General features: G+C 37.6%; 1 protein-coding gene across 1 annotated transcript in view; it reads left to right on the top strand.

Moving 5' to 3' along the window:
• The window catches only part of LOC101981274 (ATP-binding cassette sub-family A member 3-like), a 143,975-nt gene that overhangs the window by 43,547 nt on the left and 81,978 nt on the right, over window positions 1-18,450 (top strand). Inside the window, exons 11-16 of the mRNA XM_005351176.2 lie at window positions 4,422-4,567; window positions 8,771-8,906; window positions 10,360-10,515; window positions 10,853-11,063; window positions 12,804-12,954; window positions 18,316-18,414. Coding sequence (XP_005351233.2) covers window positions 4,422-4,567; window positions 8,771-8,906; window positions 10,360-10,515; window positions 10,853-11,063; window positions 12,804-12,954; window positions 18,316-18,414 — 899 coding nt within the window. The remainder of the gene's footprint in view (window positions 1-4,421; window positions 4,568-8,770; window positions 8,907-10,359; window positions 10,516-10,852; window positions 11,064-12,803; window positions 12,955-18,315; window positions 18,415-18,450) is intronic.

The raw sequence follows: 18,450 nt of genomic DNA, 5'->3' as shown, positions 1-18,450 counted from the left end.
AGAGCTACAGTAATGAAAACAGCTTGGTATTGGCATAAAAACAGAGATGTTGACCAATGGAATCAACCTGATGATCCAGATATTAACATACAAACCTATGAACACCTGATTTTCAACAAAGGAGTTGTATCTTTTCATAAGAATTATTTCCAGTGAAAAATTCTCTTTCAGTTCTTATTTTGCTACCTATAATGTTCTTTTATTTTCTAATACCTTATAAAAAAATTGTCACTAGTTTCTTACAATTTGGTGATTTTTATTAAAAATAGTTTCCCCTTGGATCTCTTTCTGGCTTTATTAACTCAAGAAAATCTATACTTCACAGAAGGGAGGGTACTAGGTGTTTTTGTTTGTTTCTTTGTTTTTTTTTTTTCAGGATAGGATTTCTCTGCAACTTTGCATTCTGCCCTGGAACTAGCCCTTGTAGATCAGGCTGGCCTCCAACTCATAGAGATCCACCTACCTCTGCCTCCCGAGTGCTGGGATTAAAGGCATGTGCCACTGCCTGGCATACTGGGTGTTTTTTTGTTTCTGTTAAATATTATTATTTTGCTTTTGAAGCAGTTTAATTTCTTAGCAATAGTTTGATTATTTCATATATGCTTTGTTTAATCAATAGTTAATTATTCCTCATGATTGAAACACAAGCCTTTTTTATAGTCTGTCCAATACCAGAGTTTCTATTATGCCACAGTCCTTGAACTGTGTAAGATTTGAAAATATCATGGAAGTGATTTTGCCTTTGGTTTCTAGAATGCCTTTTTTTTATTCCTGATAAAACTTTTGTTTCCTATGTAACACTGAATTAATCCATGCAAGAAAATTCCAAATCACTACACTTTATTAAACCAATTAAGAGTACAGTAAGTCTTCTAGCCAGCTGACCAACAGCAAACTCATGCTGGGGGAGATTCTTGGTACCACAAAGGAGTATGGGGATATGTGAATGTAAGTTTCTGTCACATCTCTCCCACAGCTGCTCAGTCCCAAAGAAACACACAGAGGTTTATATTAAATACAGACTGTTTGACCTATTAGCTCAGGTTTATTATTAACTAGCTCTTTTTTAAAAATAATTTATTATGATTTATTTAACTTTATTTTATGTGCATTGGTGTGAAGTTGTCAGATCCCCTGGAACAGGAGTTACAGACAGTTGTGAGCTGCCATGTGGGTGCTGGGAATTGAACCTGGGTCCTCTGGAAGAGCAGTCAGTGCTCTTAACTGCCAAGACAACTCTCCAGCCCCTTAACTAGCTCTTACAACTTAAATTAACCCATAATTCTTGTCTGTGTTTAGCCACATGACTTGTTACCTTTTATCAGTGAGGCATTCTCATCTTGCTTCCTCTGTGTCTGACTGGTAACTCACACTCTGCCTTTCCTCTTCCCAGAATTGCTTAGTCTGATTTCCCTGCCTATACTTCCTGCCTGGCTACTGGTCAATCAGCATTTTATTAAACCAAAATGAAGGACTAAACTTTACAATATACAAAAGCATTATCCCATAGCATTTTCCCCTTTTTGCTTTTTAAAACAAGACCATGAATCTAATCTCCTTTATCTTTTTTCCTGACCATTATCCATAACAACTTGTAACCAACACACTAAACAAAGACAAACGTCCGTAATCCATTTTTGGGGAATGTGGGCATAGTTTTCTAGATGACTACTTCCTGCTGATTAGGAGCACTGGTAATCTTATAGAGACCCAAAGAAAATTTAGGATTATGATCAAGTCCTGACTAGAGTATTCTCTGAGGCTGAATCATCTCAGCCAGCAGTCTTGAAGCTGTTCTGGATGTAGAAACTGCAACTGAGATGCTTTAAAACATTGTATTATCTGGGCTAACATCTCCTACTGAAGATATTTCAGATGGTCTTCCTTGATCAAACCTTATTTTTTTAACCCAGAATGAATCCACAGCCTCTCATTTCCTGTGGAAACAAAAGCAAAATCTCTTCTCCAAAGTAACATATCTTTTGACTTAAATTTTGAAGTCAAGGCATTTTCAAAATATATAGGTTGGATTAATTCAGCAGCATTTATAATCAAATATCTTTTAACAGCTGTTGCTCCTTTCTCAGTAGTCAAACAATTCATAGACAACACAATAACACACAGTATCCAGATTCTCTGTGTATTTTCCACCTTTGTTTTTTTTTTCCTTACTCTATTTCTTTTATTTTTAATTTCTAGTTTTTTGAGACAGATTTTCTCTGTAGCTTCAGAGCCTGTCCTGGAACTCACTCTTTAGACCAGGCTGGCCTTGAACTCACAGAGATCCGCCTGCCTCTGCCGCCCAAGTGCTGGGATTAAAGGCGTGCGCCACCACTCCCAGCTACTCTATTTCTTTTTTAAAGGACTTCTTCTATCCTTTTTCTTTTCTCTTCCAAGCCTATGTCTATTTTTAAACACACTATAAACCGTTTAGAGTTTACTGTCTTTGCTGTACATATCTATCTTTTACTGAGCACATGAGTCTTTAATCTGCTAATCAGCATTGCTAGGATTAATAATCAGCATAGCTAGAATTAAAGTTGTGGCATTGGCAGGTGGCTCTGCTCCATTCCTTAACTTCATGGTGGAGATACTGGCACGAACCAGATTTATTGCCACAACTCTGTGGAGTTTCTAGGTCCATGCCATATCAAGAAGCATGATGCTAACTTCTCATGAACACCATCTAAGTGTTTGGTGGCAGAGCCTCTTAAATGAGCTGCAAGGATTTTGCTGCTAATGCTGAGTCAGGAAGCTTCTCTTAAAGGAGCTGCTCCTCTGCTTGCCACCAGAGGAACCTACTGGAAACATCCCCGAGAAGCTACACTTGTCTCTGTTGTCTGTCTAGAATCCTTTTATTTTTTTTTTAAAAAAAAAAAAAGCTTTCTCAGACTTTATGTGGAAATTCTTGCCAAATATTTGGGCGTCATTTATGGATGTAAGTTTCTATTCTGCCTGATCCCACAGCCATTCAGTCCCAAAGAAACACACAAAGGCCTATATTAATTATAAACTGTTTGTCCTTTTAACTCAGGATTATAATTAACTAGCTCTTACAACTTAAATTAACCCATACTATTAACTAACTTTTACAATTTAAATTAACCCATGATTCTTGTTTTTGTTTAGCCATGTGGCTTGGTACCTTTTTTCTGTGAGGCATTCTCATCTTGCTTCCTCTGCATCTGGCTTTCCTGCATCACACTCTGCCTTTGCTCTTCCCAGAATTCTCTTAGTCTAGTTGCCCCATCTATACTTCCTTCCTGGCTACTGGTTAATCATTGTTTTATTAAACTACTATGAGAAACTAACCTTTACAGTTTACAAATGCATTATCCCAGAGCAGGGGTTTTAAAATCTGGAGGCTGCAGTCACTTCATACCTGATGCATGTTTGTAAGCTTTGATCTGATAAAATATCACACAAGGCCATTCCTCTAAAGGAACCAATTTTTTTTTAACCTCTCAGGACTCTTTCTCAGAAGGGAGGAGGATCCTATTGGTCTTGTAAAAAATACTTTTTCAAGGGGAGGAGGTCAGGAGTTAGGGCAACCTGGCCTATATTAAGATATTTCATCACTACCACATGTACCATTTTAGTCTCTTTATTTTCCTCATAATGTTGATCATATCTGTATTTTGTTTGCCCAAATCTTTTGTCTCATCATGTTATGTGAAGGCTTCAGTAAAGTAGGGATTTATATGTGACTTATGTTAAGGTGTGAGATTACATTCAAGTTTCCCTTTTGGTTTGCATATTGAAGTGAATGAGGACAGTCACTGCGTTAGAAGGAAGAGTTGAATATACTTTCAAAGGATGATGTTGATTTTTAAATTTACTGAATATATGTTAATATTTCAATGTCTTAGACATGCCAATTTTGAGAAACAGAGGAAATATTTTTCTGGTAGATATTTAGAGATATAAAGTTATGCCCAACCTAGAGGACAATAGTGACTATATAAACTGATGACATAACTTCTCTATGGAGTAGATAATAGAGAGAGAACAGCCAGAGGCATCTGGGAGAGAAAAAGTAGTAGCAGGATTATAAGGAGAATTGGTGGCTGGAGGTAGTTAAGGGGGGGGGGTGAAAAGGGCCAAGAGGATAGCGGACTCTTTGGTATGCTAATAAGTTCCACAGAGAGCCTTGTCCCATCTGTAGAGGGAACCTGGAAATTAGTGAGGATAGCTTTTTTTTTTTTTTTTTTTTTTTTTTTTTTTTTTTTTTTTTTTTTTTGTCTAACTGCCAGAAATCCTCCTCTGTTTCTGGATATCTGGAATGCCATTTGGAGTTTGTGGGATCTTTTGGACCTGACAAGAGTATCATCCGTGATTGATAGCATGAGTTTGATGATACAGAGGGTATGAATGTTTGTCTTTTTAAATGACAGATAACAGATTACTCTTTCATCCCACAGGAATTTAAAAACAAACCTGCAGTAAACAACCTGTCACTGAATGTGTATGAGGGGCAGGTCACTGTTCTTCTGGGACACAATGGGGCAGGAAAGTCCACAACCTTGTCTGTTCTCACAGGTTTGTATTGGTCTCCATTCCGGGCAAAGTTATCTTCCTGAGACTGAAAAACAAGGAGTTTTACTCTTGAGACCTGGCCACTGATCTCTCCAGACATGAAAAAATAGTCATGGTTTTTGAAGCAAAATACTCTTCAAAGAAATTGAGAATTTCATTAGGAAATGCCACTCTGTAAAATCAAAAGAATGAAAAGGTTGTACCAATCCAGGGGAAGAGAAAATGTACTGTGTTCCTGTCAACCCTTTCCTCAAGATAGTTTAGCTCACAGCCTAGAGGGTTTTTTTTTTCCATTGGAAGTTTTCTCCCTTAGAGAGGAGAGAGGAAAGAATGCACCTTCTGCTATGTCTCATGGACTTGAGTTTGCTTTCCAAGGGCCAGAATTCTATTTCATCTCTGACAGGTGCTGAGAGAGATAGAGCCTGGGTAGCTGAACAGCAGGGAACACAAGATACAGGGCAGGTGTTTTCCCATAGCTTTCACTCTTCTGACATAACAAGGCTGGAAAACCAAGGAGAGGAGAGTCTTATTCCAAAGTTCCAGTTGAAGGACTAATTTCTAGCTCACTTGTGCTGAGTGCTAACAGAACAATAAAACCCAGAAACTAGGACATCCAAGAGCGTGTCCATGAGAGAGAGAGAGAGAGAGAGAGAGAGAGAGAAAGAGAGAGGAGAAGCAGGCATCTTCCTACAGTTGACCGTGCTTTGCAAGTTGGGAAAATAAATGCACAGGACCAGTGCTTTTCCTCCACTGGAGACAGAGAAAACAGAGCAAGACTTAAGTCTAAGTCTTTCTGAATTCACCAAAGAATTGATGCCTCTTCCACTTTGTGTTAGACAATGACTTTCTGTACAGTATATTACCTACCGTTAACAATATTTTATAAACCACTCTAAACGTGTTAAAACGTTCAATATCATATTAGGTGTTATTCCCTAAAAGCAAATATTGGAGGTATGGATATGATGTGTTTAGCATACTAAATTATACTATATGCATATTTTAAACCCATCTACATGCATACTTTAAGTGCATGTAATTCTTTATCAAGTACACATCAGTAAAACTAAAAACTGAAATTATAATATAATCCTTTTTTGGATACATATCCAGGAATATTGAGAAGAGAATCTTAAGAGCTCCTTTCACAATCAAGTTTCTAGCAGTATTTGCCCTAAGTTGCAGATCTTTGTCAACAGAGAACTGGTAAGAAAAGTGTAGTAGATTCACATTCATACAATAAAATGCTCAGGCCTAAACCAGAGAGAAATCCTGTTTCATGCAATAACATGGATAAACTTTGGTATTGCTAAGTAAACCAATTATTAAGAGAAAAATCTAGAATGGCTTTTTACTTATTGAAAGACCCGGATAAATTTAGACCCCTCTAGCAGAAAGAATAGAGCCAAAAATCTAGCAGGGAAAGAAGAACCAAAAATCTAAATTAGCCAAGTCAGTGACTCTGTTCCAGGAACGAGCTGACCATAAAGTTAGATTATAATCTTGAGAAACAGGGAGTTACCCCCTTGTGATTATCACTGGTATTTTAGGAATTTTCCAATGATGCCCTCCCTTCCCCCTTTGGGTTGTGGTTTCTTCCCCTAAATACCCTCTCTCCCAGCTACTCAGGGTCGAACTCCTCTACCCCTACGTGGGAAATGAGTTTTGACCCCAGCGAGCTGGTTCCTGTTCTGTCAATAAACCTCATGTGATTGCAGCAAGGATGGTCTCTCATAAGTTCCTGGGGGGTGTTTTATTCCAAGACTTGAGTGAGAGTCTCCCCACTCCAGGGGTCTTTCATTATGAACAGTATTTAAAGTTGCTAACTTCATAGAAACAGGTGGAAGGATCATGATTGACAGAGACTGATTTTTTTTATCACAAACAATAGAGTATATCAGGTAGCACAATGAAGTATTTAAAGTAGGGGAGGGAAGAGATTTTTAACCAAAATTTTATGTCTAACAAGATTGTTCTTCAAAATTTAAAAGAAAAAGAAAGGAAAAAAGAAAATTAGGCATAAGCAGAAAATAGAGACTGAAGGAGTTTCTTACTATAGCATTTACTAGTATTACAGAAAACGCCAGGACTCCTTCATGTGATAATGAAAGTAAACTAGAGAGTCACTTAAATCTCCAATGGAAAAGATGCTCAGTTAAAACAAATGTATATACAAATAAGATACCAAGTATGATTATAGTTCTGGTTTGCTATATTATTAGAAAGACAAATGCACAAAAATCGTTACTCTGCTATTGGGGCACATATGATAAAAATGTAATTTGTGATGGCAACATAAAGGAAAGGGGTATAGATATATAAGAACAATTTTAGGTTAACTTTTATCCTTGTTTGTTCTTCATTCCGTGGAAAATACCATGATGAGAGTATGTTATGTTATGGAAGGAGGTGTTTGTTTGCCTCATAGTTCCAGGAGGATACAGTCCATCATGGTGAGGAAGACATGGATGGCACCAGGCAGGGAAGACACGGTGCAGAAGCAGGAGGCTGGCAGGCCACTTTGCATCTCTACTCAGGAAGCAAATAGTGAACAGGAAGTGAGGCCAGTCTATAAACATGAAGGCCTACTCCCAGTGACTTCTTCCCTTTATCAGGACTCTCCTCCTAAACAGCAACACCATCCTGTGGAGGGTAGTTTACAATTAAACCACTGCACTGTCAAAGTTAAGGTGGCATCAGTACAACCAAATTAAAATTAATGTAAATACTAATTTTTACCATAACTGTAAAAGTTAAATGAAAAAATCACTAGGAAGTCACCTAAACAAAAATTAAGGCAATAATGAAGGAAATGAGGTACAAACACAAAACATAGAGCAAAATGACAAGCCTACCTCCTTATAAGTAATTCCCTAATATTTAATTATTTGGGGGAACATGGCTTCTTTTACTATTGCCAATCTCTATGTTCCCTATAAATATATGATGATATTCATAAACAACACTTTTTAGTTACCCCTTGATGAGCATGGTAGCCCAGACTACCCTCTCTGTTCTCACTAGCCTCCAGGTAACTAAGGTATGTAGTCAGAAGTGAGCCTCCTGGATTGGTAGATGTGTCAATAAGCTTAGAAATATAGTTTTCAGCTGCTGTATCCAAAGGTAGGGAAGGCTGTGGTGGCTGCCAGCAGGCTTCCCTCTTCTGCCCTAGATGTCAACTTGCCAATCTGTATTTCAATACTTTTGAAAGGGAGCTTCTACTGGGAAAGAACCTAGCAAGAGTGAAATGTGTTTTGGGAATATGTATTTTTAAAAAGATAAGTGAGTCGTGGTGCAACAACTTTATAGTTGGTTATTCACATGTGATAGATAATATGTGAATATTATACCATAGAATTAATTACAGCAGAACATAAACATGATGTATTTAAATTTCTTGAGGATGATCATCATATTTTCCCAGTATTTGCTTTTCATAGCATCTACCCAGTATCTAGTATAAGCCCCTCATGGAGCAAGTGGCTAGGCCTCACCCCCAGACTGCTCTCAGGGCAAGATGCAGCCCCTCAAGGTATATGAGTTCCCAGGCTCCAACCCAGCCTCAGACTACTCTTATGACCGTAACAGCCATTTCCAAACCCTCACATTGCAGCTAGCCAAGCTCCACCCAAAAGAAACAAAGCCCAAGATCAGGCCACAAAGCCCCACCAATCCTAGACTACTCTGGAAAGCTCTGCCCCTAAAGAAACCCTATGGAAAGTCTGCCTCGTCCTGTTCAGTTCTTTGCTACTTCTTCCCTCTTGTGTGAGATTTGTTGTGTGGTGTGATTTTGTGGTATTCCTTGGTTCCTGACCCCCAAAGCTGCAACACTTCATTGGTGGAAACCTTTTCCTTCTGTGAAACTGTAGCACTTACACTGGGGAAGCCTTTCCCATCAGAGCTGTAATATTTGTACCTAGTATTATACAAATGCAGTAACTATCTGATTACAATGATATATAGCAACTAATCTGAATGTTTTCATAATAAACACCAATAAATCTTTATCTATTATAGAAAGCATGTAAACAAAAAAAGAAATAAAACTTAAAAGGACTAATTCTGCCTAAAGGCAATTTCTGGTATTTCTCTTTACTTCTCTGTAGGCAACAATACTAATTTTTTTAATACTCCACATGTCTGTATGAGCTTACAATTGTATCACTTCTATCACATGAAAACTTAGCCTATTCCATGTCTTCTATATAATTCTAGGTCGTTTCCCTGCTACCAGAGGAGAGGCCTATATTAATGGATATAATATTTCGGATAACATGATTGAAATTCGAAAAGACTTGAGCTTCTGCCCTCAACATGACCTGTTGTTTGATGACTTGACACTATCAGAACACCTTTTTTTCTATTGGACGGTGAGTCAGAAGTATGTCTTATAAAATTACTTAGTAAATTTGACTTTCTTCTTTGGTATACAGATCTGTTAATTTTAACTTTTTAAATTAAATTTATTTAACTATTGTGGAAAAAACATTAAAATTATACCTAGTGTATTGCCTGATGTTGATACAGACATACATTGAACAATGCAGAAATCAAATTAAACATATACCTAACTCTAATCCAAAGTTTCTCCCTTCCATTCTAGAGGACTTCTGGCCAGGCTTCAGCATATTGTCCTGCAATACTTGATCCAAGTCTCCTGACAGTGTAGTTTACCAAGGTCTGGGGCTGATTGCCCAACTCCTGGCTCATCAAAGGCTTGGCTCAGCAAGGGCCTTTCTTAAATAGCTACAATTATGTCAGTACTCAGAGTTGTTTTATTATTTCAATCTCTCCCATGTATATTGTATCTGTTGGTCCATCTTACACTAGCAAAAGGTGTGAACACAGTTTTCAGCATTTGCTATTCATCAGTTAGGATTAGATTCAAGTATGCAAATGTTGCAATGAGCACACAACTTTGTTACACCATGTACAACATCATTTTTCTGTTTCTGTCTTCTCTCTGTACTTCCTGCTTTCCCAGATGCTTTTCTCACTTGTTCAACCAGAAATTATCACCTTCCATGACTGTGCTGCTACATTCAGCCTGCCAACAAAGAGGAAGGTATGAACCTTCCCTCTGGTGCCACAGTACATGGAGCTATGGAAAGGTTTTCTTTTCCTCAGAGTTTGGCTCTTGCAGACTTGTTTTCTTATTTATTCCTGCCGCTGTCCCCACCAGGGGAATACCATTACTAGTGTACAAAAGAAACAGAAAAACATTTGGTTCTCTGGCTGTCTGTTTTCCTTTGCATTCAAATAAAACTGTAAAGTTTCTCTTTACTCTCAGTTTGGACCAGGGAGCTCACTTGCAAGGTTGGATTGATTGGATTTCATGCTAAAGGGCACACAGGAAAGTGGTAAATCACCATTGGCTCAGTGATACTCCAGATTCTAGGGTTCTCCATGTTAACTTCACTTCTTACAGTTTTCTGTTTAGCAAGGTCAGTGGGCTATAAAGAAGTGTATGCATTTCCATAGCAGCTGGAGCTCATCACAAATGTGTTTTCTGTCATCTCTTTGTTAATGAGCTACAGAGAAATTCTAAATACAAAAGAAAACACAGTTGTGGTGATTAAATCCACAACTCTGTACATATTCTGCCACCAACTTACATCTCTATTCCCTGGCAATTTTTGTTTTAGCAGCTGTCCTCCAGATGTGAGGAAAGATGTATTTTTCATTGATGCAAATAAAGCTGATGTGAAGTGTTCCTAGGGGAACACCTGCAATACACTTTCATGTCTGTATAATGTCTGATGACCCTTGACTTTGTGATGGTAAAACTGGTTGTATGATATAAACCCTGGCTTCTTTTTCCAGGTCAGAGGAAAAGCTAAGGACGTATACTGTAGGGATATTGAGCATATGCTGTCTGTGTTTAACCTGAAAGATAATTATCACTCATTATCTGGCTCAGTGAGTGAAGGAGTGAGACGCAAGCTCTCCATCATTATAGCGCTTTTAGGGAGCTCCAAGGTATTAAAAAGAAAGGGGAGCAACGTAAACACAGAGTGGGAGGTGAAGCAGGGCCTCTGTATGAGTTTCTGTCAGCTGCATGGAAAACTCAGTTCTCTCAAAACCTGTTGTTTTGAATCATAAAGGAAACACAACAGTGTAGACAGAAGCGAATCATTTGCTTAGCTATCATAGCTGATACAATGCTTTGGATTGTTACAATTTTCTTAGGCTCACATCTATTATAGTTGTCATTCTGTACCTTATCTCCAGTGTTATCCCTTCACACAGCAAATAAGCCCATGAGGTGCTTAGTATTAATTATCAGTGATCATAAAATTGTTCTTCTGGCTTTTAGGTAGTGATACTTGATGAACCATCATCTGGCATGGACCCAATGTCAAGAAGGGCCACCTGGGATTTCCTTCAGCATCATAAACGCCATCGGACCATTTTATTAACCACCCACTACATGGATGAAGCTGACATCCTGGGTGACCGCATTGCTATCATGGTCAGGGGGACCTTGCACTGCTGTGGTTCTTCAGTCTTCCTGAAACAAATATATGGTCTCACTACATTTGATCATTCTTAAGCTAGTAATACTATAATAATATTCTAACATTATTTTCATTGTATTTTGGTTATACACCCAAAACTTAATTACCTTCCTCTATTCTGCAGAACTGATCTCAATTATAATTTAAATTTTTTTTTAGTTCTTTGAGATTTTCATATGTATTTTGATCATGGCTCTTTGCAATCTGAAACAAAGTAGCTGTTCCATTTTGTACTTACTGACAGTCTTCTTTGTCTCTGGAATGCAGTTCTGCATCCAGAGGGTTATTTGGATGACTGAAATGACTGACTGGTTCGTTCCTTGAGAAAAGGAGGAACCAGATATCCCTGACTTAAGTTTCTATGTTTCCAAACCAGTATCAAATCCTCACCATAATGAATAAATCTGAAATTTAGTATTGGTAGTAACAATGTAATACAGAATAAATGAATCATATAAGTGGGGGCTGGAGAAGTGGCTCAGTGCTTAAGAACACTTGATGCTCTTGCAGAGGATCTGGGTTCAATTCTCATTTCCCGTATGACAGCTCATAGTCATCTAACTCCAGTGCCAAGAAATTCATTGCATTTATTTGGTACAAAGACATACAAGCAGGCAAAATACTCAAACGCATAAAATTAGATTATACAAGTGAAATGAAACAATTACTTGATAATTAATTATATCTGTGATAAGTGATAAATTAGTATTTTAAACAGTGAATTATTGTGGGTTAAAACTATAGCAAGATTTTTAATTAGAGGCTATAAATGTAAAATGTGGTAGAAGAATTCTAAGATTAAAGTATAGCAATAGCAATGTAAGTAGAATAATTAAAGGCTAGTTAACATAAATTTTTCAGGATTTGAGTTCACTTAGTTCAGTTACTGATCCTTGTACTTGTTACCCTGCTCTGTCCTTTATATATTAGATTCAAATCAATAACCTACTCTATAGACCTTGAGAATTTCTTATATTGTATTTTGATCATATTCCCATATATATTTTTATTAGATTATTTTCTTTTATGTGTAAGGGTGTATTTGCCTGTGCATGTGTATTTGCACCACATGTGTGCCCAGTACCCACAAAAGTCAACATATTGGGTCCCCTGGAGTTCATTATGGGAGGTTGTGAACCATCATGTAGGTACTAAGAACAAAACCTAGGTCCTCTGAGAGAGAACAAAGTGATCCTGAACCATCTCTCCAGCTGCCCGCAACCCAAAATACATTTTTAAAAAATATTTTCTCTTGTCAGTTTAGATGCTAATTTTATTTTTCAAAGTTTATGATCACCTTACAGGTTAAAATGTCTTGCTGAAGATACATTTTTATTTGTAGTGTTCACTGCTGAATCCTTGGGGTCTAGAGGAGTGTCTGAGACACAATGTACAACTCACAGGAAATGATAGTTATTAAGATTTATATTACAAAATAAGTATTCCAATAACAGGGGGCTTCACTTTGTATGTCAGTTTTGTTTGGTTATATACACTAAATTATTATGGTTCACTAAGGACTATACCAAAATTCTAGAGGTAGCTGCTATTTAGTCAATCCCTTCAAGTGCCATTTGAAAGCATCTGTAGCAGCTGCCACATTTTCAGAGCTAAATGTCTATAGCATATTATATCTTTTTCCTTAGAAGAGTAGATAACCTGAAGCATAAAGAGAAAAAAATATTCTTATAAGTATTAAAAAATAAGTAGAAAATGTCTTCAATTGTTCATCTAAATGGTTTATTTCAGGCGCTGGATATCGCATAGTCATGGAGAAGGAACCATATTGTGATGTTTACAATGTCTTTGCAATGATTCAGCATTATGTTCCAGACGCTGTGTTGGATAATGATTTAGGAAGTGAGTTATCATTTATCCTACCCAAAAAGTATGTATCAAGGTATGGACCTCAGTAATTCTAGGTGGTTGGTTGTGGGGTTACCAGAAACATATTTCATTTCCTGGGCTTAGTAACTTTAGTGAGTAATGCATTTGTAGCAAACCAAGTTTCTCTATTTATTGCTACTATTTGTCAAGTAGAATTAGGAAGCTACAGCTCAATATTTCTGTTACTAAACAGAGGATTACCTTATAATTTCAAGTTCACTCAAGGCTCATTTGATACTTTATTTCAAGTTTTCCTACCTAGTGGTCATAGCTTTCTAACATTATTAATGGATAGTAATGACACTACATTTCCATTGTACAAACAGATGCATAGAAATGGAACCCAGAGAAATATTAAGATGGTAAAGAGTAAAATGCAGATTGAATGGCTACTCTTAGAGAAGCTTAACACATCTGTTTGCCTTCAGATACTAGCCAGATAAGTTATTGAAGGTATTCACCAAGATATTTCATTGTGATTATCATCCCAGCTAAGAGAAATGGACACTAAGGGTGTTTGTTATTCATCTTCAGGGACTGTACTAGATTTGTGTTCTTGTTAAAAGTTATTGTCACCTAGATATCCATCTGTGGTTAATACTGGCCCTCATAGGCTCATGTATTTGAATACTTAGTCTCCAGTTTGTGGAACTGTTTGGAAAGGATTAGGAGGTGTGGCCTTCTTGGAAGAGGTGCATGACTGGGAGTGAGCTTTAAGGTTTCAAAAGCAGACACCACTCTCAAACATCAATTTCTCCCTCCCCCCTTCTCTGCCTCCTGCTTGTGGCTCAGATGTAAGCTCTCTGCTATTCCAACACCATGCCACATACCACTGCCATGCTCCCTGCCGTGATGAACTATAAGCAAGTCCCCAATAAACTCTTTATCCTGAAGTTGTCTTTGATCCTGGTATCTCTTCACAGCAACAGAAAAGCAGCTAATGCAGAAGTTGGTGCCCAGGCGTAGGCTGTTGCTGTTGCATGGCCTCATCATGCTGGGTTTTTTTTTTGGGGGGGGGGTTTGGAGGGCTTTGTTTTGTTTTGTTGTTTTCTTTTGTTTTTTGAGGAATATTTTTGAGGAATTTTAGTACTGTGAACCAGTTAGCACTCTAAGTGGGGCATAATGGGCCATCTAGTAGGAGATTGGAACACAGTAGTGCTGAGAGTAGTGTGGACTAGGGAGGCTCAGCTCAAAAAGTTTCAAAAGGGAACAATAATTGCAACTGAGTTAGAAACATTCCTACATTTTTGTAAGAAATGTGGCTTCTTTCTACCCTTGTCCTGGAAATCTGGTAAAACAAAATTGAAATGTTTGTAACTAATTCATTGGCAGAAGAGACTTCAAGACAGCCTAATACTGACTCTATTGTGTGGTTATTAGTTATCGCCCTTGTACAGATAGATCTACAATGAAAAAGAGAAAGCGGGGCAAAGAAAAATACAAAATGTGCTGTTTGAGGGGAAAAATGTTACCAGAAAATTTAATGTTGAAACCTTGATTCATACTGAAAGAGATGAGGAAAAATAGAATGAAGTGGTACCCTCAGAGTAAGACCACAACTACCTAATCCTGCAAGTTGTAAAAATGCCTAAGGAATTATACATTAATAAAAAGCAACAAATCAAAGCTTATGCAAATATAACTCAAAGAAGGACCAAGTTCTATTCCTAATAGGCAACATAATTGTGCAGTTTTGGCCATGTGGTTCTGGCTTTAGAGTCATGAGGGATACAGGAGTCAAGAAATTGTAGAACCTTCCTCCATGGTTAAGGAAAACTACTGGGGCCATGCATGTGGTAGGAAAGTCCTTGCATGGTACCTAAAGAGGCCGTTGTATGAAACTGTAAAAGTGATTCATGGATTACATTGAACAACCTAATATGTTGAAGATGCCAGAATCATGGTGTGGTATTTTTAATGTAATCAGCCCCTATAATCTCTCAGGGAGTGCCACTATTAGAAAGTGTGGCCTTGTAGGAGTAGGTGTGGTCTTGTTGGAGGAAGTGTGGTCACTATGGCAGTGGGCTCTGAGGTTTCCTGTGCTCGGGATATCGCCCAATGTCAGAGTCCATTTTCCTGTTGCCTGCAAGATGTACTCTCATCTACTTCTCCAGCACCAAGTCTGCACACTACCACATTCCTTGCCATGATGATAATGGACTGAACCTCTGAAACTGTAAGTGAGCCACCCCAGTTAAATGTTTTCCTTTATAAGAGTCGTCGTGATCACTGTGTCTCTTTACAGCAATGGAAACCCTAACTAAGACAGAAGGGGCATCTCTGCCAAGAGAACTGTAGACAGGGGATGGAGCTAGCCTGAGAGAGAAGTGTTACCATACTCAGCAAAGCTGGGAGGAAAGAGCCATCTAAGCCCTTTGACATCAGAGATGGAGTGCCAAGATTTGGAGTTTTCCCTCCTGGGTTTCAGCCTTGCTTTGGTCCATTATTTCTTCCCTATGTTCCTATTCCTGCCATTTGGAATGGTAATTTATATTCTGTGCAGTTGTATACTGTGAGTACATAAGAGGTTACAGAGATTGCTTTGAGTCTCAACTTTAAAATGGTGTTGGGACAGTGAAAGATTATGGGTACTTCTGAAGTTGATGACTGCTTTTTATTTCCTTAGGGGTTATAGGTCTATTTAAATTGTTCGCCTGGTCTTGATTTAACTTTGGTATGTGGTACCTATCCATAAAATTGTCCATTCCTTTTAAATTTTCCAATTTTGTGGTGTAAAAGTTTTCAGAGTATGACCTAATGATTCTCTGAATCTCCTCATTGTCTGTTGTTATATTCCCCTTTTCATTTCTGATGTTGTTAATTTGGAAGTTCCTGCTCTGCCTTTTGATTAGTTTGGATAAGGGTTTGTCTATCTTGTTGGTTTTCTCAAAGAACCTACTCTTTGTTTCATTGATTCTTTGTATTGTTTTCTATGTTTCTATTTTCTTATTTCAGTCCTCAATTTGGTTATTTCCTGCCATCTACTCCTCCTGGTGAGTCTGCTTCATTTTGTTCTAGAGCTTTCAGGTGTACTATTAAGTCCCTAGTGTGAGATTTCTCAACTTTCTTTATGTAGGAACTTAGTGTTATGAACTTTCCTCTTAGCACTGCTTTTATAGTGTCCCATAGGTTTGGGTGTGTTGTGCATTCATTTTCTTTGAATTCTAGGAAGTCTTTAATTTCTTTATTTCTTTTTTGATTAAGAAGTGATTCAATTGAGCACTTGATTCAATATTCCTGGGCATATACCCAAAGGACTTACTGCAGAGATATTTGCTCATCTATGTTTATTGCTGCCCTATTCAAAACAGCCAGAAATTAGAAATAACATATATTAGTCCATTAGCTAATGAAAGAATAGTGAAAATGTGGTACATTTATACAGTGGAATTATTCAGCTGTTAATAAAATAAAATTATGAGATTTGTATGTAAATGGGTAGAGCTAGAAACATCATCCTGAGGGACGTAACTCAAGACCCAGAAAGACAAACATTACATGTTTGCTCTTCTATGTGGATGTTAGCTTTTAAGATATGTATGTTTCATTTAGAATACCCACAGAGGCTAAGTAGCTGATAAGGAACCAGAGGAGAGGAGGGGAATCTCTCAAGGAAGTGAAAATAGAATATAGAATTGATAGGGGATAAAGGGGGAAATAGAGTAGAATTAAAAGGGGAAAAGTATGGGAGAACAGGATAAAGGGGGATTATAGGGAAGGGAAACTAATAGTAGTAAAGGAGGTCTTTAGAAAATCTCTATGGAAACCATCTACCATAAAACGTAAAATATATACATATTAAAGAAATTTAAATGGAGTTACCATATGATTGGGGAGACAGTGCTCTAGCTAGACATTTTATGCTACAAGTAAAATACCACTAGCAGAAATGGGTCATATCTTATTGAGCCATTGGCCAGAGGGCTGCCATAGCCCTTTCCCCCAACTACTGTAGCATTTTTTTTACTACTGTAGCATTTTGATAATGCTATTTGTTACTGTCCAAAACTAGGTGGAAAATCCTATTGTTGAAGATGCCATTTATGTCATTGAACATAAATAGAGGAATCAAGTTGGTGCCCAACTAGAGGCTTCACCAAGTTACAAGTCCTAAAAGATATAACATCAACCTGACTACAAGATATACCCACTGGTGCAATAGTGGCACAATTGTTAGGGGGTAACTAACTACATTTTTATTGGATTTAAGAACCATTTCATTAGCTGGAACCCATACCTGACACTGCTCAGAAACATGTAGCTAGATAGGTCATGGGCCCTAAGGGAAATCATAGTAACCATTATTCTGATAAAAGAACATAGTAATAAAAATGCTCCCAGTTTATATATTTCTATACCAATAGCTCAGTGCCTCACTCGGCCTGCATCAAAAAGTTTCTTGCAGTAGATAGTAAATAACCCATAGCCACAACTGGACAGTTCAGAGAGTGAGAGACTTTGGAACACTCAGCCCTAATGAGATGTCTTTACCGAAGCCTTCCCCTCAAGGTTCAGAGAACTATTCAGCAGGGGAGATTTCAGAAAGATGATAAGACTCAGAAGTGATGGGAAACTGCAAGGAAACAGTGTCTTCTAGACACAACAGAACTGACTTACATATGAACTCAAACAGACTGGCAGCATACTTAAGGCCTGCCCAAGTTTAAGCCAGACAAAATCACTGCACATAAAATGGGTACAAAAATATCACTCCTAACTAAGAAACTATTTGCAATTGATAATTGCTGGGAGAAGGAAAATCAGTTTTCTACAATGAAGTCACATTGAGTGTATCAACTACAGGTCAGAGCACACTCTATGTTTTTGTGTGGTATTTGTTTGCTTGCTTGCTTGGCTTGGTGTTTTTTGTGTAGGGGGAGAATGTTCTCTTTTTGTTTTGTTTTGTTTTGTTTTGCTTTGCTTTTTTAAATATACTCTTCTTAAGAAAAAGCATGAGGGCTGGAGAGATGGCTCAGCCATTAAAGGCTAGGCTCACCACCAAAAATATAAGAAAAACCATGGATGTGTGGACAGGTAGGGAGGATCTAGGAGAAGTTGAAGAGAGAAGATACCATCAAATATATTGTAAGAAAAGATTTTAAGCAAATAAAGGATACATTTTCTTTTGTTTGCAATGCTGGAAATTGGACTCAGAGCCTTGTTCATGCTAAGAAAGTACTTTTTTCACTGCACATCATCCCCAGTCCTAAGAATTTAAAAAAGGGAGACATTTATAGTAAATAATATATAATTAAAAATAACAAATGAATAAAATTGAGGTGATTACATTTTTATTCCATTTACTGAGAAATAATGAATGGAAACTATATAACCAAACCCAACACCAGCTTTCTTCTTCCTTCTTTCTTTACAGATTTGAAGCTTTGTTTACTGAGTTGGAAAAGAAACAGGAAGCACTGGGAATTGCCGACTTTGGAGCTTCAATCACTACAATGGAAGAGGTTTTCCTTAAGTAAGTCATAACAACCTGTTTAAGAAAGAAAAAAAC

The sequence above is a fragment of the Microtus ochrogaster genome, chromosome 8, assembly GCF_000317375.1.
Source record: "Microtus ochrogaster isolate Prairie Vole_2 chromosome 8, MicOch1.0, whole genome shotgun sequence".
Classification (NCBI taxonomy): Eukaryota; Metazoa; Chordata; class Mammalia; order Rodentia; family Cricetidae; genus Microtus; species Microtus ochrogaster.
Note: the sequence above shows the minus strand (reverse complement) of the source record. Positions and strands in the feature narration are given on the sequence as shown.